This window comes from Parasteatoda tepidariorum, chromosome X1, assembly GCF_043381705.1.
Source record: "Parasteatoda tepidariorum isolate YZ-2023 chromosome X1, CAS_Ptep_4.0, whole genome shotgun sequence".
Lineage (NCBI taxonomy): Eukaryota > Metazoa > Arthropoda > Arachnida > Araneae > Theridiidae > Parasteatoda > Parasteatoda tepidariorum.
Window position 1 is genome coordinate 52002295 of NC_092214.1, and position 27068 is coordinate 52029362.

The 27068-nt window shown below is 26.5% G+C and overlaps 1 protein-coding gene across 1 annotated transcript in view; it reads left to right on the forward strand.

Moving 5' to 3' along the window:
- The first annotated feature begins 6381 nt into the window (after positions 1-6381).
- The window catches only part of LOC107443694 (fasciclin 1), a 264168-nt gene continuing 243481 nt past the window's right edge, over positions 6382-27068 (forward strand). Inside the window, exon 1 of the mRNA XM_016057640.3 lies at positions 6382-6872. Coding sequence (XP_015913126.1) covers positions 6762-6872 — 111 coding nt within the window. The 5' untranslated portion in view covers positions 6382-6761. The remainder of the gene's footprint in view (positions 6873-27068) is intronic.

A 27068-nucleotide genomic window follows, 5' to 3' on the forward strand; every position in this document is an offset into this window, starting at 1 on the left:
AGCTAGACTTTTGTAAATTCTTTTAATGAAATATAATCGAATTTAATTCCCTGTCTCTTAAAATTAAAGTTCAAGATTTCATCAGTTGTATTATTATTTTAAATTTTAATAAAATATCCAAATAATTTACTTATTCATAAAACTAGGAATATATTACCAGCAACTGCAAAAGATATCGCTTTATTATTGTTATCTTTAACAATATTTGAGAAACATGAAACTAAGAAAGAATAATAATTTGTATTTTTAAATGTAGCCTACAGCGTGATCTACATATTTTACAAGTTCCTTTCAGAACTTAAAAACTGAAAATTGTTCCTATGTCTCAATGAACAATCTATCTATCTTAAATTTGAAGTTTATTGTTTTTACATTCAAAGTAGCTTTAACTAAATTAGACAGATTAAGAAATATTATCTGACTTTTCTATGCCAGCAGCAAACACTGTCTAGCGTATGTTTTGAAGCAATATTTAGGATGTCCAAGGTTTCTTTACTACTTCGTGGATAACGTTTATATCCTTGAAAGTTCACCCAGCAAACACATGGCTCATAAAACATGTTTGATACATAGTAACTAAAAGGTTGGATATAGGCTATAATATTTTTCTGTAAGGATTCAGAAACAGATGTGTTTTGCTTTCGGTAATAAACTTCCTAATATTTTATCGTTTGCCTGAATTTTATGATGAAATTCCTCTTACAGTAAAACGAAATTGAATCTTTAACACTAATATTTTTTCAGTGTAAAAGCTAAAGATTGCATTTAACATATAAAATTTGTCAAGCATTGCATGCCGAGTCTTAAATGCATTTAAAATAATGAATTCTCTGGATTTTATCGCATTTTTATTTCATATTTAGCACACTTTCCTAACTTATATTTTTAAAAAAAATGCAATTTAAAATTCATTTTGAATCTGGATTTACATATTTGTATTAGGTTATTTCGATTATTAAAGAATTATTTTTTCTAAGTTTAGCCATTACGTTTTTTTATTTCAAACTTTGATTTTCATTTTAATTTCAGTTTTGAGGACTTTGTTATTTCTTATTAATTTAACAATATTGTTCCGGGATAAATAATTTGAATCTAATTCTTTTTTGATGGATTTAAAATAGAAAGTATTTAAATTTTCTTTTTAATTTTGCTATAAATATGTAGAATTGACTTTTTTTTAATTATCATATTCATCTGACGATAATAGAAATATTAATTTTTGTGTACGCATGTAATTCTTCTGAAAAATAAATTCATAGTCTAAGTTTTTTCTCATTGAATTGTAACCATTTTTGTTCAGTGAATTGAGTGATACAAAGCAAACAATAATTCGAAAGAAAAACAATTTTTGTAAGCAATAAAATTACCGTAAAATAATGAGAATTTTTTTGGAAATAAATAAAAAAAATGCAAAAAAGACTGATAATTGAAAATATATAATTTGGAGACCCATAAATAAGTAATAATTAAAATTTAGTTATTCAAAATATATATATTCTTAAATTTTAATTAAGCTTTATTTATAAAATATTATGAAAATCAAAAAAAAATTATTACTCAAAATATCTGAAAAATCATAATTCTAAATAAAGTGTAATTCTTAAAAAAACAAATAAACCTAACAATTACTCTAATAAAGTGAAATATCACAACATTTATTTAATTTACATTATATTCATCATGCAGACTTAATGATTATTCTAAATTAATTAATAGTACATTTAATGAAACAATGAAAGTGAAATTTTTCGCAAAATCATTAATATTCATTTCGCTCCATTAAATTCTTCCGTATTCTTTTTGCTAAATTTTTTATTACAGTAGTTGTAAGGTATCTCTATTTTATTATTTTTATTACAAAATCATATTTTAGTTACATTTTAAACCAAAGACAAAAAAATTTTTTTGTGTGTGCATTTTCTAAAATTTTGGTAGAAATCTAGGATATCAATAAAAAAAATAATAATTCTGAAAAAATTGTACCTTTGACAATATTTCCATATAGTTCAAAGAATAAGGATATTATTTATTATCACTCTACACAAATAGAGTAAAAATTATAATTTACTCTTGTATAAAAACAAGAATTTTCCTGTTGTATATTGCTTCGGAAATTTTTATTATTAATAAGAATTCATGTTGCGCATTTAAAGATACACTGAATTTTAATCTTATTGAAATTATGAAAATTTCGATTTATTTTTCTGCCCATATTATTTCTCAATGTTTATGTAATTTCAATTAAAAGAAATATCATTTTAGAAAATACTTTTATAGATGGTTTAGAGTTTAAAAGCGTTATCAAAATATCATAACAACATGCAATATAACGTGTTAGGATAAAACTTTATTTGGGAAAATTAATTAAATTTGAATAAATGCTTACTAGAGATTATCTAATGATTCTTTATTAACACGCAATGCTTACTTGTATGCTTGATTTGTGTACCTTAAAAAATTACATTTTTTAAATAATTATTCTAGCCATAAATTATTCTTGTTTTCTTTGTGACATTAATTCAATATTTTGCACTTAAGATCACATTGTGTTTTAATCTAACTATAGAACATTTATTCTTTTCTACTATATTCTTTATAACACATTTCGAATTAAAAAATACATTTTATAAGCACCTTCGTGGTATTGTTATAATTCGAAACCCTACATTAATACATTTCTTAAAATATTACCTACCTCTTTTCTAACTTAATTCTTCATTTAGATAGTTTACTATCCTAGAGTTATACTATAAAAAATTAAAAGTGCTATCAAATTATCGTATTGACCTGCAATATAACGTGTTAGGAAAAACTTTATTTAAGAAAATTAATTAAATTTGAATATGTACTTACAAGAGATTATATAATTGTCCCTTATTAACACACAATGTTTAATTGTATGCTTGATTTGTATACCCCCAAAAATTGTATTTCATAGAGAAATATTCTTGTCATAAATTATTCTTGTTTTCTTAGTGATATTAATTCAGTATCTTGGAACTTAAGATGTGTTCAAATTTAACCATAGAACACTGATTCTTTTCCATCTTGGCTTTCTTTTATAAGACGTTTCTGATTTAAAAATATGCATTATTAACAAACTCGTGATATTTTCATAATTTCTAAAGCCTATATTAATAAATTCATAAAAATATTACGTATTTCTTTTCCAACTAAGTTATTCAGTTAGACAGTTTACTACTATAATCTTACACTATAAAAAAATCTGTTATGTAACGGAAAATTTCTGGCAGCAAAGTTGCCAGGGATTATCAGAATTGACAGATTGACCAAAATTTACAGTAACTAAGACAACAGAAATTATTTATACACACCATATATTTTCTGTAGATCAGGGTACGGCAAAGAAGTTTAGTATGACGGTATATGTATATGCTCTCTTGTTAGACTATTTTTTTAAACTATTCCATTTCGTACATGATTTTTCGCGATTTTCGAGATATTGAAAACTATTCTGTTTAAAGAATCGTCGTATAATTTTTATTTTCTTCTATCAAGTTCAGACGCTCCAAAGCGGAATTCGAACTCACGACTCCAGACAAACGGATTTGCATTTTCTTCCATGAATCAAATTATTTGTTGCTGCTTTGATATCAAAGTTTTTCAAATTCAAAATTTAAAAAATCTGTGCAAAGCAAATCGAATCTCTATCAATGGTTAAAGATATTATTTGTTAAGAGAAAAAACGCCTCTTTTGATGGATTACGATGCAGTTAAACAATAAATTTCTGTAGTTTCAGAAAATAGAAATTTTCTGTAGGAAAGTGAAAGAATTATTATGCTTTTAACGTAAATTTTTTACAGTGTAGAAACGAGAACTAGAAATTATTTCCTCTCATATTTTCTATTTTATATTAACTTAGAAAATTGTTTTAGGGAAACAACTTAGTTTAATGCAGAAGAAATTGCCGTTTTTTATTTTTCGTTTTGTCTATAAAATTCATCAAATGTAGAAATATGCTGCTGACTTTAATATCTTTAGGTTACTTTTTACTTGGGAAAAGCAATATTCTTTAGAATAAACTTAACAAGTGAAAGCAGTTAAAAAGTATTATGATGCTCAAAACAGCTTTTCATCATTATATTCCTTAAAATATTACGTATTATAGTATATATTTGTTCACAATACGCCTGGTTTTGAGACAAAAATATTACCTCCAATAACTTTTAATCAATTAAGTACACTTTTACAAACTACGTTATACTTAAGTTGATACGTCTGAGAAGTGCTAAATTGCTTAAAATTCATAATTTTACTGTTACAAAAAGAAAGAAAACGCTCTTCATTGAATGGACCTCTTATAGTTTTTTTTAAAGAATTTAGACTTCTGTCCACACCTACTGAAGTAAATACGCCAACTTAAAATATTTCAGAAATAAAATAAATGATTGTTAATTACAAAATAGTTTTCTATTTATTATCATTTAATTTAATCACACTCAAAATAAACTTTATGATAATAAGAATTTTTTTAAGCATATCAATGTGTAAAATGCTTACGTTAATTTAGAGATAGTGAATAAATTGAGAGAGGATTTCCACGTGTAATGCAAATTTTTGACAAACTTCTTTAGGTACCCTAGCAAACGTGTTGTAATTGTTATCATGAATATACTTAGTTGTTCAGGTATAAAAAATATAAAAGCTAACACACTTGATATTTGTCATTTACGATATTTTAAATAGCCTTTATTTATACTACACAAAAAACAAATTAATTGTTTCCTGAACAATGAACATCTATTACATGCATTTATTATCATAAATAATTCTGTAAAACATTTTGTTCAACAACAAAATTTTGTATTGTTGTTATAAGGATACTGTGGAGTACAGTATCGTTACACTGTGGAACAAAGTATCATTGAACCTATTAGAATATGTGTAAAATTAGCATTGTTTCTGGCTCTATGGGAACATAAAAAAGCTGGGATATTTTTACAAAATTGCTTTGGTAATGATTTTGGTAAAATTAAAAATAAAATGTAGTTTCATAATATGCGATAAAATTTAGTAAATGCTGTAAAATTTGTTAATTTTATCATGATAACTTGCATGATATAAAAAACTTGTATTTGGTTCTATTTACTTTTCTGTTTTGTATTTTTTACTTAAAGTGTGAAATAAAAACTATAATTTAAAAGAAAACAAAATTTCCGATAAACCGTTTCCATATGAAAGGAAAAATTTCCAAATAAATGGTTTAAATAACATATATTTTTCCTTTATTAATCTAAATAAATTGAATTATATTTTTTTACCACAAATGTTTTACCTTAGAGTACAGCAATTTTAACCCAATTTTTCTCCTTGCAATAAATCATAAGCCAGCTCATTAAATATAGAAATTAGTTTTTATGGGAAAACCCCATTTTCAAACATTTTTCATCTGTTTCGGAATGTAAAACTTATGTTCATAAATTCCCAAAAACTGCACTTAAAACTTCTTTCACTAAGCTATTTATACATATAAAATGACTATAAAATTGAATCAGCTATGAACTTGAAATCAGCAATGTACAGTGATGCATTTACAAAGAAATACAGTTTAGGTAAATAACAACTTTTCAGGATATTTGAGAATATTTTGACCTGAAACAATAAAATTTAATTCATTTAAGCGAAAAATTCTTCCTTAAAATTATGATTTAAAATTGTCTTTTTATATTTTTAAATCGCACGAGAAATTAATGAATCGGGGAAACTCCGTAAACGATGCTTATCTAGCTTATGAAATGGTGTTCATTGTTTTAATATATCAATTACATTTTAATTTTTGAGAGACATTAACATTAAATTTGTATTTTGCCATTGATAACCATGTTTAAACATAATATTTTATGGTCAACCATTGCTAGCAATTTCATAGCCAATAATTAAATTTGGTTCTTGTATCTGAAAAAATAATTGAACCTTTGTTAAATCCTACAGCAATTTTTGTATCGGAAAATGATTCAGCACTCAAAAAGTACTTTATTAAATATTCGATGCACGTCAGAGAGTAAAAATAAAGATATTTATGTCCCGAAATTTCAAAAATTTTTTATTACGGCTTTTTGAAATTTGGTAAGCGAAACAATTTATAATTTCTTAATGATGTTTTTTACACTAAAACTATAGCAAATCATGAATCATTGATGTCAAACATTAAAATAATAAATAACAAATAAATTATTAACCAGCAGATTCAAGAATACCAAAATAGTTTTTTCTAATAAAGCCAAAAAAGTAATATTTCCATTAATATCACGTCATAAAAAATAAACTCTAAGCTTTTTTTTCTTCCAAATCTCTTTAATTGATGATTCCATGACCATGACAAGTGGCGCAATGTTGGCGACCGCCATTCTGTTGTGTTTAGACTTTTGGCGATAGGGGATAAGGAGGAAATCGGAGGCAACCCTGCGGATCTTGCAGAGGTAAAGCAGGGAGAATTCCATGCTGATTGATTCTAGCAGAGAGCTAGCTGGACTATTTTCTTGCTGTAGCAGTCTTTAGATCACTAGGCGAGTTAATATTACTGAAAATAACAGAATAGGACAACCCAGCACCTAGCGGTTTAGGGATTCCGATAAACTTTAGATTCTTCAAGGGTTTTGTGTTCGCTGTAAAGCAGGCTTTCCTGAAAAGCCAGGACGCCATAACAGTCCAACAAACGCTCTAGTGACATTGTTATTAGAAAGAGAGGACAGTTCTAAGTTATAGCGCCCGTGAACTTTGTTTCTCGGCAGAAAACACGATGATGTTGTGCTCCGTGAACTTTGCGTGCGCTATTATTGTCGCTTGCTTATGTTTCGTAGATTCAGAGTCAATATACGAAGCCCTCGGTAAGAAGCCTCATTTGTCAGAGGTAAGTAATGATTTTTATTTGAATATTTTTTTATACTTTTTAGTTTTATTTTACTCTATGCTGCTATCAAAATGTTATCAGTTTGTTGCTTTGAAAAATGTACAAATTGTTTCCTAAAAGATATAATGCTTCCTGAGTAATAATAAATGGATAATAACTATTACCAGAGTAAAAAAAAAAGGTTAATGATTGACTCAACATTGAAATTTAGTTTTGATGTATTCTTATAAAAAATAGTGAACTTCAATTATTTTTTTAAAACTTTAAATAATGGTATTTATATTTTTTAATGGAAATAATATTATATCATTATAAACAGCTATTTACTTCTCACAAATATAAAATTTTACCAATTAAAAAAAAATCATTGGCATTTACATTTGATTCTGAACTCTAAGAGCAGTAAGAGAAAAGTGCAAACTCATAAAGTCATTATGATGATTTGAAACTTATTAATGTTTTGTGTATTGTAATTTTAAAACTAATACTGTTTTGTTAAACGTTTTTAAGAGTTTTGTTGTAAAACAGTGAACAGAATGGTCATATTTTTAAAAAGGAAGTTATTTGTTTAGTATTCTGATTTTAAAATATATTTTGTATTATTAAAGTTAGAAAAATACATCAATTAAAAAAATCTATATTTTCTACCCTAATATGCTTAATGATTAAAAATTACAAAACGTGCAATATTTTTATAAAAGAAATTGAATTAATTAAATTTTTCTTATCTTTAATAATTTGTTTCTTAAAAATGAAATAAGTAAACAACTTCGTCAGTTTTCTAGCAGTTTAATGCTACAAAAATAAAATCAGTGGAAAAATATCAAAAAATATAACAACCGTTATGTAGAAAACGGTTGTTCATTTTGAAGTATTTTTCGTATAAAAAGTAAATTTACATGTTCGTGAAATATTTCTATAGTGTATATATTACTCAAAAAAACTTCATAAACCTCGTACCATTTAAAATTGTCCATTCTTGATGCATTCTGAGTCGGTTTATTTTCCTATTTAGTATTTAAACTGGAATTTCGCTATTTTTAAGGAAAAAAATATTTTTTTAAAAAAAAGCAATTTACTTTCAAGTAAAAGAAAATGTACTGATAACAGCATTTAACAGATTTTTCTTTCTCGTGACTTTTGACAAGTAAAAATAAAATATAAATAAAATATGAATAACTTTTTGTATAAAATAAAAATAAAAAATAGTTTGCAAAAAAAAAACATAAAAATTTAAATAAATTGGATTTATGTTTTAGTTTATAAAATATTAATGCCCATGGTAAATGTCCCTTATTATATATGGGTCATTATAAATGGGTATAGGACACGAAATTTGCTAACATTTTGAGACTTTTTTATTTGATTAAAAGAAATCAATTTATTGTTCTTTTTTCAAAGAATTTGGACATTATACAAATTTTATAACTTTTTTCATGTATGCAATCAATTTTTTAAAGTTTATTTTAATTTTTAAATGGTTTTAATTTTTTTCTGCTGTAAACAAAAGGTGCTGAGAATACAATGAATTACATGTGACGTTTTTCTTTTCACAAAATATATCACAAAGCTTCATTAATTTTTGAATATACGTATAAAATTATTAAACTACGCAAAAGGCGAATTAAAATAGTCCATATTAAAATAAAGTAATAAATAAATTCCAAATAAATCATATATATAGCACAATATTAGCCGAATTATAATTTCATGGAGTAATCTTATAAGGCGATTTTACCGCAAGACATCGGTTCTTCAATTTGCTAGGAGAAAAGAAGGCTAGTGCTGCAGGAAAACAAGCATACTGATTCACTCGAGAAAAATAGTTACTTCTAATCACGAAACCTAACTTCTTAAGTTGCATTTCCTTACAAGAAATAGGGTGCTTTTAAGAATGTTTTGAGGATGACAAGTCTGAAGAAATAAATCTGAGGTTGTAAATGAGGTTAAGTTTTTATGAGGAAATGTCTTACGTTAACCTCAATTTCAGCCTCATGTACAACTCATAAAATCAACCTCATATATAGCTCAGCAATGCTTTTAGTTGAAATTGGGTGTAATTATTCACACCTCAAATATACTTATTTGCTTGTAGTGTAGAAAAAACTGTAAACCTCAAAAACAACTTCTTTGAACTGGTTCTTCTTTTGTTGATTTCTATTAATCTCAAAACAATCTAAAGTATAATAAAATAATTTTTTTCACCTTGATCATAAGTTTTGAAGGTTGATTTTTTAAGATTGATTTTTTAGGGATCAAATAAACCTTAAATCAACATTAACATTTCAAAAGAAACTAAATTAATCCCTGAAAAAAACTGAGATTTTGTAAAGGTTGATAGTAAGATAGTTTAGAGTTCTGGAATTTTGAAATATCTTTTAAATCTCAGAAAATAAAATAAATGTTTATTACGACCAGAAAATTAGTACTTAACATTTATACGTATTATTCATTACAATATTTTTTAGAATGCTATTTATTTATCTCGGTTACGGTAATAATAATAATAAAAGCTGATAATTGTAATATTTGTTCTTAAAGATCACAAATTTGTAAAATGTTTAGAAATTCTGAGTTTTCACCCGAAGATAAAACTAAGAATTTCGAAAAAAGATTTGCTTAAATGGTACACTCATGGACAAAAAAATTAGTGCACCAAGAAGGAGCAGTCAAAATGAAACGAAATTTTACATACGTAATGACTACTTTGATATAAGTAAATGTTTAGAAAATCAAGGAAAAACGATGATTTTCCAATCATTTACTTACATCAAAGTAGTCATTACATATGTGAAATTTCGTTTCATTTTGACGACTCCTTCTTGGTGCGCTAATTTTTTTGTCCATGAGTGTATTTTACATAACACTGTATGAAATATCTATTTTTTTAAACAAAAGTGTATTTATGAAATATAATTTTGATACATAAGTTATTTGCTAGAGATCCAACAAATAAACTCAGTGTTTATGTACAATTCACAATGTTGATGTGCATTGTAATTATAAATAAATTAAAATATCAGAATGACACTAGGTTGAAACTTCATGTAAGTGAGTTTGTAAACAATTTCATGATACCATGAGGAATCTCCTTAGATTTATTAAAAAGTAAAGACTTCCAGCAGCAGCCCATTATGAACCAGGGTGGTCTTGGAAGTTAAGGCTCCACAATTTTGTGACCAACGGCATGACTTTTGTGTGGTGAGCACTGCGCACAGGAAACCTTCACTTATCAGATTAGCTGACACTCATCAATCTGGAGCTGTGTGGATTTTTAAGCCATCACTGGGGATCGAACTTTAGTTCTTTACAATTGCAGTTAGATATTTAACCACTGATCCCTCGCGGTTCTACAATATATTTGTAATACCGGGAGAATAGTTGATAGAAAGTTTAGAATTAATACTTTTTTTAGAAATAAAAAATGTATAATATTAAAACTTACACTATGATAAAACTTAAATTTAATAGAATAAGATGACGTGTTTTATTATAGTTTAACGAATTTGTATCAAAATATCTCGCAAAACAAACATTTATGCATTAGGTTGTCCTTTCTCTTAAATAGAAAATAAAACAAAAAAAAAAGAAATAATTAACTTTTAAACTAATAATTATTGTATATGTATTAAAATCCAATCCAATAGCAAAGCCTTAAAAATAAACAAATAAAGTAAATAAAAAAATTTATTGATAATTATTGCTTTAATGCATTTCTGCCGAAATACTTCAAAACAAACATCACTGCTTTTGTGTGCCATTATCCACATTCAGGTGGAAATACCTAATGAAATTTGTACTGCATATTTTACCCACTATTGTTTTAAAAACGTTAGCATCATTGATCAGAGAACAACAATGGACACAAACTCAGAGAAATTTATTGCGTAATCATAAAAACACTCTCATATAATTGTTTTTTGTTTATATACATAACAATATTGGATAATACATTTATCCAAGAATAGAAGTACATTTTATCTCTGCCACATATATCAGCACACATTTCTGTTCGAAGATATTAAATGTCTTAACTCCATAATGTAATCATTAGTTTCGTTCGAAAAATAAAACTATTTACGAAATAGACACCAATCCGTAGAATAAATCTTTGTCTTACGAATAATCAAATAAATACTAACTTCGCAAACGAAATCCTTTTGAAATATATTATGCATATTTATAAAGTCAATAAATTCTATTTAATCTCACATCGTTATGCGGTAAGCAACTGCTTGTCTCTTTTGTAAAGCTAAGAATATTTATCGCTTATAAGATTGTGTTTGATGCTATTTTCAAATTACTTAAACGCTTCAAATAAATGTTTTGATAAATTAGTCTTTAGACAAGTTATGTATAAAAGTACTATATATTTTATTATAGATATTCACAGTTCCTTTGTATTTGACTCATTATTATGTTCAAATTATTTACTACATCTAAGTATATATTTGCGCAATTTTCCTTTAAAATGTTAGCTTAAAAAAAAGTTCACTTGTTTATTAAGAAATGTAAAAAAAGTAATCTGATAGAATTCATAATATTTTTTATAAAAAAAATCATAGAAATGTTTAGTTTGCTGAATTTTTAAATCTATAATAATTGGTACTTTTAAAAGAAACAATTGGTATTGTTTTTCAAATTTTTGTGAAATTCCAAAACCTTTACTAATAACATTTATTACATATATTTAGAATGTAGCATATACATCTGGTTATAATAAAGAATACTTTTGTAATAAAATTTAATAAAAAAATGTTTACAAATGCGAGTGTCTAATAAAGAGCTGATATTTGTAAGAGACTTTTGCATTCTTTTGTAGACTTTTTGCTAAAGTTTACAATTCTGCAATTCAATATACTCTTAAGACATCGATTCAAATTACAATATTGGTCACAATTATAATAATACAATATTGGTCAATATTAATCACAATAATGGTAGCATAAACTGCAATTTCTTGCCGATTTGTTGCTACCTTTAAAAGTTTTAAATTGAACCACTTTTTAGTTTCAAGTTTAACCATTGTATCAGATAATCAATTGTAGGAAAGATTATTTTGCTGGAAAATGTGGTTCAACTTCGAATATGAGTTCAATATATTGAACGATATTATGACGCAAACATGTCCAAAATATCTAACAATCAAGAGAAAAATTGATTTGAAAAAAAATTAATGCGACATAATATATTAATTTAAAGGAGGCTAAAAATTTGTTTTTCTGAAAATTTTCCTGTATTTAGTACAGTTCATCTAAAGGCATTCATTGTGGCTGTCCAATTGTATGTATATCATCAATATTTTGAATAGCTTTACATATAACTCTTCATTTTTACAATCTTAAACAATATGATTTTTATTAATCCTTCTATTACAGACACTTTTATCAACTTCAGAAAATAAGTTAGTTGGATGGAAAAGTCTTACATATCTTCTCTAGTTAACATATTTTTATAAAAATCAGTGTCACAAAAAACTATTAAATTTAAACATTATATCATAATTTCATGTTTATATAAGAAAACATAATCAAATAATTATATAATCATAAACATTAAACATTTAAAAAAATGTTTTTTATTGAGAATAAATACAATTCGGATTATATTGATAATACTGATTGACTTTGCAGTATCAGAACTAATAATTTTTATGAGTTATAATTTTTTTTTCGATACATAATGATTTCGTCATCAAACATCAGAAACCTTTCTCTCCATACCAAACACAATAATATTCCTACTCTCCTAAATTGATGACAATATTATTTAGTTTAATAAACTCTTAATTCTGAATTTCCTTTTAATATTTCGGAACTAAATATTTAAAAAAAGTATGCAATCGTTGAGGATACAGTCTGAGCTAGAATCATAATAAATAATAATAACTTTTTGTTATATTTTAAGACCAATTTAAAAAATCATTTTTTTCATCCGGTTGCAAAACTAAAGAAATGTATAAAAGAGAAATCTAAGAACACCAGTGTTATCTTATTTCTGGAGTCTGAGACTACAGTTTCTACCTGCTAAAGAATTTGACAACAGCTTCATAACAACTGTGTGTGAAATAAAACAGAAAAACAATGCAGAGCACCTAAATAACTTTCAATTCAATAATCGGTTTTTTCATGTATTGAGATGCAATTTCAATGCTTTGGAAGTTTTAACTTGCATATACTAATGGATTGAACACGGCATTTTGAATTACGGATCAGGCAAAAAAAAAGCAAATTTTTCTTAAAGGAATTTTCCTTTTTCTGACTGTCTGGAATTTTTTACACTCAAAATATCTAGAGTAACCGTAATATGAAAAACAAGGTATAAATGTATCATATTTCATACACTTCGTATTTTGTGATATGTTCTAAACCATTTATAAGAATCAAAAAATATACACACAGTTAAGAAATCCATGTGAAGCCTTTTTTAAGATAATTTATTATTTTTTATAATTTATTTGACTAATGATAAAAATGAAAAAAAAAATCATGTTTTTTATCATTTTTTTAAAATTTTCTTATTTTAAATGACAAAACTTAAAATTTGAACAAAATTGTCCCTTTAGTTTCTAAAAAATCGAACTTCATAAAAGGTCGTATTATTTTATTTCTTTCACAACAACTGCCGGATCAATTCTGTTTAAATTTCATTATTTTAAACTTCATAGTTTAAAACTATAAAAATCATCGAAATTCAATTCAAAATCAATCAAAATTTCTCTTCCATTATTAAATTAAATAATAAAAAGAATGCTAAATAATTTTTAAAAAATTTTATATCTCTCTTGAATTTGTTATTACATATATAAGTTTTTTTGCCTCATGTTTAATTTGTTTAAATTTTAATTAATTCTCCTTAAATTTGTTTAAATAATTAAGTAAAAGTAATAACATTATAAATAAAACGAAACATGACGAAAAAAAGTTGAAATTAATATTAAATGGTTCGAAATTTTAAACGCTTTCGTTACCGAACTATTGCAACCATACTTATGAACAGGCGGCTACTCAAAATTTGAGGGTAATAAATTAAAATCCCTAAAAAGAAAGTTATTTTTATTTTAATAACTTTTTATATTTGATTTCATAACATAAAATACCGTTTACTCAAATTAATAAACATATTTTACTTTAGACTTTTGAACTATAATTGTATGTTAATGCATGAAAATCTGCCTAGTTGATATTGAAACAATTAAGTTCTGTAAAACACTATTGAATAAACTTGAGGAGAAATTTAATTTATAAAAAACAACATAAAAATGCTTAAAATACACAAAACTAAGCAGTCGTTGCATCCAGATTACATGCAGATTGCATCCAGATTAATATTATATGTTCAAGTTATAACGATTTTTCATTTTATCCAAATAGTTGGCCATTTTTTGATCGTTGTATATTTTTTGAAATGATAACGCTGGAGAATTTTTTTCTGTCACAGAACATTTTTAACAGACCCTAGATACTTTTGTATGTCTGATATCAAATCTGCAATTGATTTTGTATGTCTGATATCAAATCTGCAATTGATTTCCCTCTCCAAACTACATTTTTTGGTGACATCTTTTGTCGATTTTTTGTCAAAATGTTGCAAGCTTTGAAACGTAATATACAACAGGAATCGCATAAATGCTTCTCTTCTTCTAATTGGCACGACAGCCCAGGATGGGCCTTGGCTTTCTCAACAAGCCTATGCCAGGATATTCTTCCCTTATCCAAGGTTCTCCAGTTTAGTATCCTTAAAACCTGTAGGTCCTTTTCAAGGCAGTTTAAAAATCTTAGGTTTGGCCGTCCTCTTTTTCTTGTACTTGTTGCCCTGGCACTGAAAACTTTTTTGGTTGTCCTGCTATCCTCCATTCTTATAATGTGGCCTGCCCATTTAATCCTTTGAATTTTGATAAATTTAATGACATCAGGTTCTTTATATGCTTTGTAAAGTTCCGTGTTTGATCTTCCAAACCAGGTACCGCTTTTATTTATTCCACCAAAAATGCTTCGCAGTATTTTTCTCTCAAATCTAGCTATCATATTTTCATCTCCGCGGGTCATTGCCCAGGTCTCACATGCGTATGTAAGCACTGATCGTATAAGACATTTATAGAGTAACACTTTTGCTTTTCTTTTTATTAGGCTTGACTTAAGATATTTTCTTAGACCATAAAAACGCTTATTTGCCATCGTGATTCTCGCGTGTATTTCTTGTGCAGTGTCGCTTTTGTCGTTGATCTTAGACCCCAAATAGGTGAAGCTATCAACGATCGCATAAATGCTACTACAAGCTTTTATGAAGTTAGGGCACATAATCAAGATTAAAATTGCATAGGAGCAGCATGCCAGAAAATGTCACTATACGCCGGTAGTGGCGTTCTTCTATTATGAACTGCTTCTTTCTGTGCCTCTGAACATAAGGAAGAGCCCATAGCCAGCCGCGAACTGTATTTTCGGACATGGGTTATTTTACAAGTCCAATCCTAATGATGTTGTCCTAACTGTTCTAGAAGTTTGTCGCAAGGTTTACGCTATCTCATGTTATTTATAACGCTTTTAAATTTGTACATTCAGACAAACATCTAGTATAAATGTTAACATAGCATATAAATGTTATTAAAAAAATTTGTAGCTTTAGAAGCAAAACGTTTTTTTCATTTGAAATATCTACAACTGAATCAGGCAAAATCAAATATTTGTATAAAAATAATACAAATTGTGTTACCCAGAGTAATTTATTAGCTTAGTACAATTGTTTAGATAAAAAATAGTTTCAGAAATATCATAATAATTTTATAAATATCTATTACTTAAATTAAATATATTACCTCATTACTTTCTTTTTTTGTCATGTAATTTTTATATTTGTACGAAAAAGTCAGTAACATCAAAATACTACATTTCCGCAATTACTTACATTATAGTTTAAATGAAAGTTAAAAAAAAACAAAACGAACCTATAAAATTTCAAACATCAATCTCAGATTTATTCTAACTTTTTTCGCTATGAAGATTTACGATTCATTACATGATGATTCATTGATTCCAAAATTTCATTATTTTGAAGCTCTTCATTAAGCTGATGTACGCGGGGGACATGATTAAAGAATGCTGATTGGTGGCAAAGGAAAAACTTCATTTCTCTTGGGTAACATTTTTTCATGGTTAAATCCCAAAAGAATTTAGGAAACGTGGTACGATACAGCGTCCACGCTTATTTTCCTTTTCGTGATCTTTTTTTAAAAGCAACTATGCTTTCAGTCAAGCAATTACGGGAAGCAAGCAATTATAACACTACCTGGGTGTATTTTTTTAGTTGACTTTTTCAAAAATAGCGAGAGAAATTGTGAGACTGGATTTTATATTTTATTTTTTCTTGAGAAAAAATGAAAGATTTTACATCATTATTTTTCTTTATAAAAATATGTATTAAAATAATCATATATATAAAATAACCTAATCATTAAATTGGATTACTTAATACAATGTAAAATAAGGAATGGAGTTTTCTTTATTGTAAAATTTTTTGCCGTAAATTATTTTTACTTAAACATACATATTTAGTTTTTCTTACTTGGTGTTTATTTTAATAATGTTATTCCTGATTGAAAAAAAAAACATTTTTCTACCGGGGAAAATAATTTATATTTTTTGCTCTAATTTTAAAGAAAGATTTTTTTAAAGTATTGTTTTTTTTCTTCATGATTACTCACGTCAAAAGTCCGTTGTTTGAAAATGCACTGATTTTGTATGCAATAGGTTTGAGAAAATAAAATTTTTATTTGCATTTTTTCCCGTATTTAATACGATTTAGTAGATTAAAAACTCTGAATTTAAATATCGGGGCAAATTAACCAATTTTTGTGAGAGTTGCACTGTAAAAATTCTGGATCAATGTATGGCGTTTTGAGTGCATCATCCGTAAAATCTATTTTAACATGAAATTTTATACCGTCCTTTTTACGGTAATATTTATTTAATTTGAGAAATTCAGTGATTTCAATGAAATTTGATCCATAATTGGTTGCAGAGTGCTTATTATGATAATTATTATAATTTATGTAATAAAAGTATAATTTTCATCATACAATTAAAGTGTTAAGTGCTCAAGGGTTTGAGGGTTCGTCAAGAAATTACGAAGGAAAAAGAGTGTTTTTGGACACCTTATGCCGAACAATACAGCAATAAGCTTGTAAATTGTTCAAATACTTAATTATACTATGCAATAACTGGAAAAAAAACTTTCAAAAAGATACAGACATTTATATAAAAAAACTAATTTTTCGTTTTAATATTTTTAATATAACTGTGGAAATATTCAATAAAATCAAGCAAATAATTTTTAATTAAGAGAAACAAATATCAATAAAAAAAGTTTCTTTTGCTAGATATAAGCATTTTAAGTTATCCTTTCATACTGCATATGTGTTTTTTTCATTATTTTGCTCTGAATTGTATTAGGTAACTTGCAAAAACAAAAGACAAAGTCCGATTGGAATATCTTAAAAATTAAAAAAATCTGCAATTTTCTAGGTGGCTTTTGAAAAAACTTCTCTGTTGGGTATTAGATTTTATTTTGCACTATTGAACAAATTTATAAAAAATAACATCGACATTATAGAGGACCATCCACTACCGAAGTATGTTTTATTTCACATATTTCCCTTCCTTATACCATCACATTTTATTATTCGAACAATGAATGAACAATCATTTGTCATTCGAACAACAATATTAACATTTGTTATTGAATTTTGTTATATAAAACAAAATGATGTTTGAAATGGAATTTGTGGAATGCCCCTCATAATTTAGAGCTTTCTCTCAAAATTTACAAAAATTTACTCAGAAAATTTAGAGAAACTATTTACATTTTAAAGATATTCTAGTCGGACATTTTTCATAAATTACTAAATATGATTCAGAACAAAAATTATGCAGAAAAATTTTTGTTATTATTTGAATATTTCCCTAATTTTTTTTTATCAATTGCAGTGAGAAAACATTAGGCAGAAAAATTATTTTTTTTAAAAAATGTCCACATCTTCATGAATAATTTGGCTATATTTACGAAATATTTTGCGTAAATTTCCCATAATAAACAAAGTTATAGAGATAAGCTTATTGCTATTTTATTTTGCATAGGCTGTTAAAAATAATCTTTCTTGTTTACTTCAACCCTCTAAAAGCTTTAAATTTCATTAATACGTATGAGAAATTACTCGGCTTAAGCACCTCTAAATTTATAAAATAATTCTCTTTAATATTTCTCGAGAAATCTGAAAAAAAGCTGAAAGCGTCTCTTTTATTATTCTAGAATAGTGTATATTATACCAACATTGTTGTGGATACGAATCAGGATCAGTTACTGTTTTAGCCAGTTTTCCTCAAAAAGCCAACTTTTAGAGGTTTGTCAAAAGCAATCATATCATCAACTTAACAATCGCAATCCTATTAATTATCCTATATATATAATGTCATAACTATGCGCCTCTTTACTAATTTCAATGGATGAATAAAAATTAACTGTCATATTCAGATAAATACAAGTATTTACAAGTAAAATTGAATAATAAATGATAGTGTATATTATACAACCATCGTAGTGGATACTGAACAGGATCCAAAAATTATTTAAACAGCTTTCATCTCTATTCAAAATGCAAACTTTCAAAAGTATGTCAAAAGCAATCATATTAACCTAATGATCACAACCCTACAAATTGTGCCATATATAATATCATAACTATGCGCCTTTTTACTAACTTCAATGGTTGAATAACCTTTTCAGTAAAAAGTCGTTGACATATTCAGATGGATACAAATGCTTACAAGTGAAAAGAAAATAAATACATTATAGTGCATATCATTCGACTATCGTAGTGGATACGAAACGGTATCAATAAATTATTTAACCAGCTTTCATCTGTATTCAAAAAGCAAACTTTAAGAGCTGTGTCCAAAAAACAGTCATATCACCCACTTAACCATCGTAACCCTGCAAATTGTCCTATGTATAATGTCATAACTATACGTCTTTTTATTAACTTCAATGGTTGAATAACCTTTTTTCTATAAATATTAATTGACATCTTTAAGTTAATGCAAGTATTTACAAGTAGTAAAAATGAAAACCCTAATTATCAAACTAAAAAAGAAATTCCTACTAATGTTCAATACGATTATCGTAAATAAAATTAAACGAATATACTTTTCTTGTTTTCTTAGAAAAATATTGCTGTTTGCTCTATATTTTAAGGATATATAATTTCTATTCTACTTCTTTCTAATGCGTTACCATCTGTTTCTTTGTCCTTCTGTAAATGTTAACTCATCCATAATGTATTGTATTCTGCTGAAGGTTTTCGCTTGCATTGCTTTCAGGATGCAGAAGTTTGACTGTGCATTGATTGAATGATATTCTGTTTTTGATCAAAAAGTAAACCTTACAATGTATGTTGCTTCATTTCTTTATATTTAACATAGTATAAACAATATACGTATTGTTTTACGTGTAATCAGATTTTTATTCCATGTTTTAATTTTAACCTGTGTGGAATTATATGAAAACCAGTTTTCCCTTTATAAAGTTACCAATCATTAATTTGGAATACATTTTGTTCAATCTTATACATTTTATTTTAAAGCTTATTTCTGAAGCTTCGATAAAAGATGGTTTTAAAAGTTGTTGTTAGGTCTTTTTTAAAAGTTGTTGTTAGGTTGTATAGTCGCCTTTTAAAAAAATTAACACAGATTAAAAATTATTAAAAATTTAAAGTTTTGTATAATAATATTTTAAGCCTCATAAAAACATTTTAATTAGCAAAATGAAATAGAAAAATATTCCAAAATAATTTTAGGAGCCTTAATAACTAGGTAAATTATATTCACATAATAATTCTGTAGATTTAAATATATGGGAAACAGGGAAAATATGTTAAATGTGTAAGAATTCTAAATAAGGATTCTTGTACATTCTTTCGTTGTATATATTTATTAATTAAATTTTCTTTTTCTTACACACAAAAATCAACAAATATTAGAAAATATAAATTTTATATGCTGAAATCTTATGCAAAAACTACAAAGAAATTGAAAATTACATGTCTCAAGAAATGCTTGTAATAAATATGATGCATAAATCATATTACTATTTATACTTTCTTGCCATTTTTATGTAAAAATGGCAAGAAATTATGAGAAACACTTAAATAAAAGTGTGAGAAAGTGTTGAGAAATACTTAAACAAAATAAATTCTACTTTTCTTTGAAATTCTAAGTTTGAACAAACCGTAATATAAATAAAATATGAATAAAACATTTCAAAGCATTCCCAAGAGTTGTTCTAAAATGTGTAAAAAACTCAATTTTCAGTTTTCAAAATGATAATTTTTAGAATCATCATTGAAACAAACTAAATCTTGTGCTTTTCTTTTTCTTTTTAAAAAAGGGAAGTTTTTACAGTATTAAAATCCCTATAGCTTTTACGTATATTTTAACTAGCAAAAAAATTAGAAAACATTAAGTTAATTTTGTTAATGAGGTTGAAAGAAACTCTTGAGGAGGCATCATTAAACCGCAATGTAAAGCTCATTTGCAAATAACTAGCTAAGCGAGATCAGAGAACTGCTAATTGAAAGAAGAAAGAACATTTGCATGTTTAGAATGTGAGAAGAATGAATAATAAGTACATTCATTGCAAAAATTTTAAAATTATAGAAAGTTTATTTTGTTGTAAAGGTTAAAAAAAAATTGAAGCTTCTAAAATTAGAACATAAAAAAGGAATTATCAAGTAAGTAACATAGATTATACAATAATGTTAATTGCTGTAACACTTTAGAAAAAAAAGTAAAATGCTTTATTTTTCTAAATAAACTAGACTTCTATGTACAGTGCGCAAAAGAAAACGACTACCTTAAATAACTGTTGATCTAATGATGGGATCTTCACGTTCTATGATTCCATCTTAATGGTAAAAATACACGTCTCAAAAACGAGCTTGTAACAAAATGATGCTTAAATTACATTTTTGCTTCATAAATATTTTCTTATAATTTTAACTTAAACAAAATAAATTCTACTTTAAAAATCCTATTTTGAAGCAAACCGGACTATAAATTAAATAAAAGTAGAAATTTTTAAGCATTCCCAAGTGTTTTTCTAAAATGTAGAGAAAGTACTATTTTCTGTTTTTAAAATGGTAATCTTTAGTATCTTCAATAAAAAAAACTTAATCTAGTGCATTTTTCTTTTTCTTTAAAAAAGGAAAATTTTTACAGTATTGTAAATCCCTATAGCTTTTACTTATATTTTAACTAGCAAGAAAAGTTTGAAAACATTAAGTTCATTTTGTTAATGAGGTTGAAAGAAACTCTTGAGGAGGCATCATTAAACCACAATGTAAAGCTCATTTGCAAATAACTAGCTAAGCGAGATCAGAAAGCTGCTAATTGAAGGAAGAAAAAACATTTGCATGTTGAGAATGTGAGAAGAATGAATAATAAGTAGGTTCATTGCAAAAATTTTAAAATCACAGAAAAGTTTGTTTTGTTGCATGCGATGAAAATAATTGATGTTTCTGAAATTAGAACACAAAAAAAAATTTTTCAAGTAAGAATAATTGATTACTTAACGATGTTAATTGATGTAACATTTTAGAAAAAAATTAAAATTTTTCATCTTTCCGAACAAATTAGACATCTATACATAGTGACAAAAATTAATACATTGCGCACTTAACTTTTAACATATTGAATACATTTTTATGCGTATTAAGATGTAATTTTCTCAATCATCTAAAATATATTAATTAATTAGTGCTGACTAGTGCGAAACAAATATGAATGAAGTATGAAAACAACTTAAAACATGTACTTTTTTTCAGAATAAACATATCTTTTAAGAAAAATTAGGTTTTGGATTCTAAATTTTCGGATGGGAGGCCGCAACCCGAAATATATTAGATCGGTACAGGAGATCCGTCGACACCCCTTTCCGAATAAATAATTAAAATAACATGAAAGCGGGTTTCGGTCCTTTGCTTCTTATTTTAATTTTTGTGTAATTTAAATGGTTTAAACCAGTTATTTAAATAAAAACTCTTAACTAGGACAATTCGACTAAGTAAATTCAACTAACTAAATTTGTTTAAGGCCATAAAAGTTAAAAATCTCATAGTTTAAAAATAAACATCTTTAACGTTTTGTTTCTCGAAAACAATTCGCATTTTTATTAATAAAAAACCTTTTATAATTATTATAACAAAAAAAGTTGTAAATAGTTAAAAAATCGTATAGTTTTCTATTCATGGTTTTTGTTAAACATACTAGTTACAAACGGTATCAAAACCGTGCAGATAAGAAATGTTCTTTACGGTTAATTGGAAACGGAACATTTACGGCACCAGAAAAGTGTGTGACAAATATAGATTTGTTTATTATTGTTTTCACTTGTAATTGTTGATGGATCAGAGACATGTAACTCAAGAAAATTCTTTGGTCTTGTGGAAACAACCACTGAGGCAATTAAGTAGCAATTGCAGAAATGTGCGATGTTGATCAAGTAATCAATCACTGGACGATGGTCAGTTGTTCTTCGTGAGAAGTTTAATGCAAGACGAGATATATGATAGGCAATCACTTCTGGTCGTAGTTATTTAGCAGCTTGAGGAGGGGACATCGACGAGATAAATGACTTCAAACTTTCTGAGAATCTAAGAGCGATTAATTTTAGTATATTGTGTTTTGGGACAACAATTTATCACTTTTCAAAATCAGCTAAATTTGTAAAGGGTAAATCAGGCAATCGTTTCTTTGTATAAGAATAGCAGAAAATTAAATGTACAGTGCACCAACAAGAAAGAAATACCACCCTAGATAACTCTTGATCTAATGATTCGATCTTCACGCTTCAGGACTCAATCTTAATCGTTTGAGGGGATGACGTCAAATATGTTAATTATCTAACGCAATATTTTTAGTTACGAATTAAGACGCAAAGACTAACATTTTACAAGAACGAAATACGACACTTTACTGAATAAACATTTTTTTTTTCCAATGGATTCGGACCCCCAATCGAAGTGAATTTTTTTTGAATAAAATTATGCATTTCGTTTATCAAAAGTAATCAAATTAAAAAAAAAAATTATTGCTTAATATTTTTTTTATTATTTTATTAAATAACAATCGAAAATTTTTACATTGTAATGTATGCATTTGTTTCATCCTTTTAAAGTATGTAATTTTTCATGTAAAAATACAAAATTTGAGCGAAATCGGTTTCTTGAGAAATCGAATTTTGGTATACGGCATTTTTAAATTCAATTTCTCAAGAACTATCCAACCGATTTCGCTCAAATTTGTATTTTGCCATGCAAAATTACTTAATTTAAATTGATGCAAAAAATTGTATACCTTACAATTTAAATCTTTTCGACTATTAGTAAATAAAATAATAAATATTATCCAAAATTTATTTTTTTGCATCGAATAATCTTTGTTCTATAGAATTATGTTTATTCGTTTTCTATGGAATTATGTTTATTCGTTTTCTGTGGAATTATGTTCATTCGTATAGAACTATAAACGAATTTTGTATTTGTATGTATACATTTTTCAATTCACTTAAGAATTTCTCGAAATATAGCAAAATATGCAAAAAATATAGAAAAGAAAAAAAGCGCTAACAAATGGCCATTTTTTATCCATGAAGGAAGAGAAAAAAAAATAATGTATGCAGACTATGACAAATATATAGGTCATAACTGTTAAGGGATATTGGAACTTATGGTAATGGCCCCTTAAACAATTTTCTAAATATAAACTGGACAAATTTTAGGATCCAGGAGGTTAAGAAATAGATATAGCGGCAAATCTTTTTATTCAGAAAAGCAATGCTAAGGTAATATGACACAGCTCTGGGAAAATGTAAGCACCCCCTCATAACTCTCTCTTCGCTTTCAGACCCCACATTGTGTTGGCGTTATTATTTTAGAAGATTATATCACCCCTTACAGTTTTAACCACATTTTTTGTTACACGTTGCATGAAAAACATTTTACGTTAGATCTAATGAGTGCTGTAAACAAAAAAACAATAAAATGGAAAGTTGAAATAAAAGAGAAAAAAATTATTTTCTATGTCAAGAATAATTTAGTTGAGAAAAAAAAATTCTTCAGAACTATCTATTTCTGTCCAGTGATTCTCAACCACTGTGCCGCGGCACTTTTGTGTGCCACCAAATATTGGAAATGATACAATAAAAATTATAATGCTTTTTTTTTATAATGAGTAAAGTTTGAATTAAAGAAAAGAGTATATATATACTTTTAATAATTTTTCCACGCTTTAACCGAGTGAACATCTTTGTCGGCTATTGTCCAGTCTCTGACAATCTGACAATCTTAAAATAAGATGGAAGTGTTTCAGTTGCATATGACACACAATTTTAAAAAATTTTGTAAGAGCTAATCATTAAAGTAAGCTATACAATTAATAAACAAATTAACAAAACAAACTATAAAAACAAATATATAAAAAAAAATTAACAGAGGATAACTATCAGACATTAAGCTAACAATTAATAATTAGCAAAAAGGCTAGTTAACAAGAAATCACAAAAAATAACAGTTAATGTAAAAAAAAACTAACTGTTAATAACTATAGAAAACAAGTTAACAATTAATAACTAGCAAAAAAATAAATAACTATTACTAACTAATAAAAAATTGGTCGAAAGAAATAATTAATCCCTTGATAAATGTGCTCTTGTAGTACATATTATTTTATTTCGCATTAAAAATTATTATCACAAACTATTTAACACAGTGCAAAATAGGTAATTAAACAACGTTTAATCTAATTTTTTTTCACTGTGTGCTGTCAAATTTCGGAATCGTTAAAAGTGTGCCACAACAAGAAATAGGTTGAGAATCGCTGTATATGAGCATTACATTTTGTAACTATTTAGTGTTCTTTTAATTATTCAAATATTAAAACTTTTGAATAAATTCCTAAAATATTATTCAAATGTAAAACTTTTAACTTACTCATTCTCAATAAATTGTTAAAACTTTGATCCTCATAGTGATTTTCTGTTTTCAGTCAACTGAATCTACAAGGATATGTATTAAATTAAAAGGTAAGATATCCCGACAAAAGAAAACCAAATATTCATCCAGTAAATCTCAGAAGCAGAGAAATTTACAATCAAAGACAGAAAAGAAGTGAGAGTACGGATCCATGTAATTAATTTCATCTGCCGAAAAGATATTCAAGCTGAAAAGTCGAACCTTACAAAATTCTAGTAACCATTAAGGTATAAGTCAATTACAGCCGCCAGAGACAAAACGGGAAAACTGGGACACCGAGAAAAAAGTAAAAATTGACATTGCGTAAAAATATCCTTCAAGCGCCTTTTTGGTAAATGTAATCTAAAGTACTCGGCATGGAAGACCAACATAGATTGATTTTTCACAGTCAAAATTTCTGGATGATCAATAATATTGATTCGGTAGGAAACAGGCAATCTTCTTGTGATGAACAATATATGGCGGTTATTTTTAAGCTTAGTTAGAAAAAAAAATGAAATTGATTTCCAATGTAGTCTATAGTCACGACCTTTTTCATCCTTTTATATAGGAAAGGAAACTTATGTTCAATTAAGACTTTAAAGTTGAATTGAAATGGGGGTTACGCGGTAAGTGGCCTTTTATAGTATATGCACTTATCTGAGAATTTATTACCGGCAATTGTGCCTCCAAGAGCCTTTAGAATTTGAAAATCGTATAAACTAATATATTACTTGATGTTTTTTTTTCTTTCAGTTCTCATTTTTAAAGGAAAAAAAATATAGGGCTATAATACATTAAGAAATGCAAATATAACTTTTTGATTTCTTTTTACCGATGATAGGGGAAAAAATAAAATTGAAAAATGTGTGAAAGATGCAATTTTATCATTACACTTTGATTAAATTAACCTATAAATTTAGCTGTTACTTTGCTTTATTGTATTAAAGATCTTATTTCTATGTTGCAAAATTTTAATATCGCTATGATTGTAATATTTATATGCAGTATAGTATTCTATATTGAAAAAGCAACATAATGTTAATAATTCTAGTCCACTTTCAGCAAACTAATGCTTAAGCTTTGCATTTTTATGATTAATAAAAAACTATCATTGGCATGTCACAACTGCAAATAATACAGTTTAAATGATACAATGGTTATTAAATAAATGCTTCAAAACTTCTGAGTAAGGGGCATCCTGATGACTTGAATTTATACAGAAATGAAAGGTCGGGCATGCTTTCCTGAATTGGTGATATAGAGCGTGTATAAATAAATGGACAACCCTGAATAACTTCTAATCTAATGATCTAACAATTATAAAAATGTCGTATTTTTCGAGTATCCTAATTCCATCAAATTTTGTATTTTGACTCATAAAATTGCATTCTTTAAAATGATGTAAAAAATAATTTATATCTTGCAGTGTAAATTTTTAACGACTATAGCTGATTAAAAAAATAAAAAAATAATAACTACTAAAAATTAATTTTGCATGAAATTAGCTTTTGTTAAAAAAAATTATAATTGCGTGTAAAAATTTTCAATTCGCTTGAAAAGTTCTCTAGATATTATGAAACACGCAAAAAATAAAATTAACAATAAGGGATCCAAATTTTGATTTGCTCTTCTGACCAAATTATTGGGACCAATATTTCCCCGATTGCGACTACCACTTATATTTTCGGGGTTATTAATCCAAATTCATAGAAAAAAATACATGTTTAGTCAGATAATTTACGTTTTTCTGACTGATATCGTAAATATCGTCTGCATTAATTTATTAGCATATTTGAAGTCACCTCCTCAAACCATTAAGTGTGAAACCTAGAACATATCGCTCCTTAGATCAAAAATTATTCTGGATAGTCCGTTTTTTTTTTGGAAATTGAACTCAGAAGCATCATAAGGAAGGAAGACCATTAAATATTCTTTTTAAAGGTAAATATACAAAAACAAAGAGATATTGAATCAAAGATATTGCTCGAAGTTCGTACCCGAGACTGCAATTAATTTTAAATCCCTAATAAATAATACTTTGACATAATTTTTGACAAAAGTTAAAAAAATACATTTTAAGGGTGATCATTATGGGACATCACTCATATATATATACGAAAAGATATTCAAGCTGA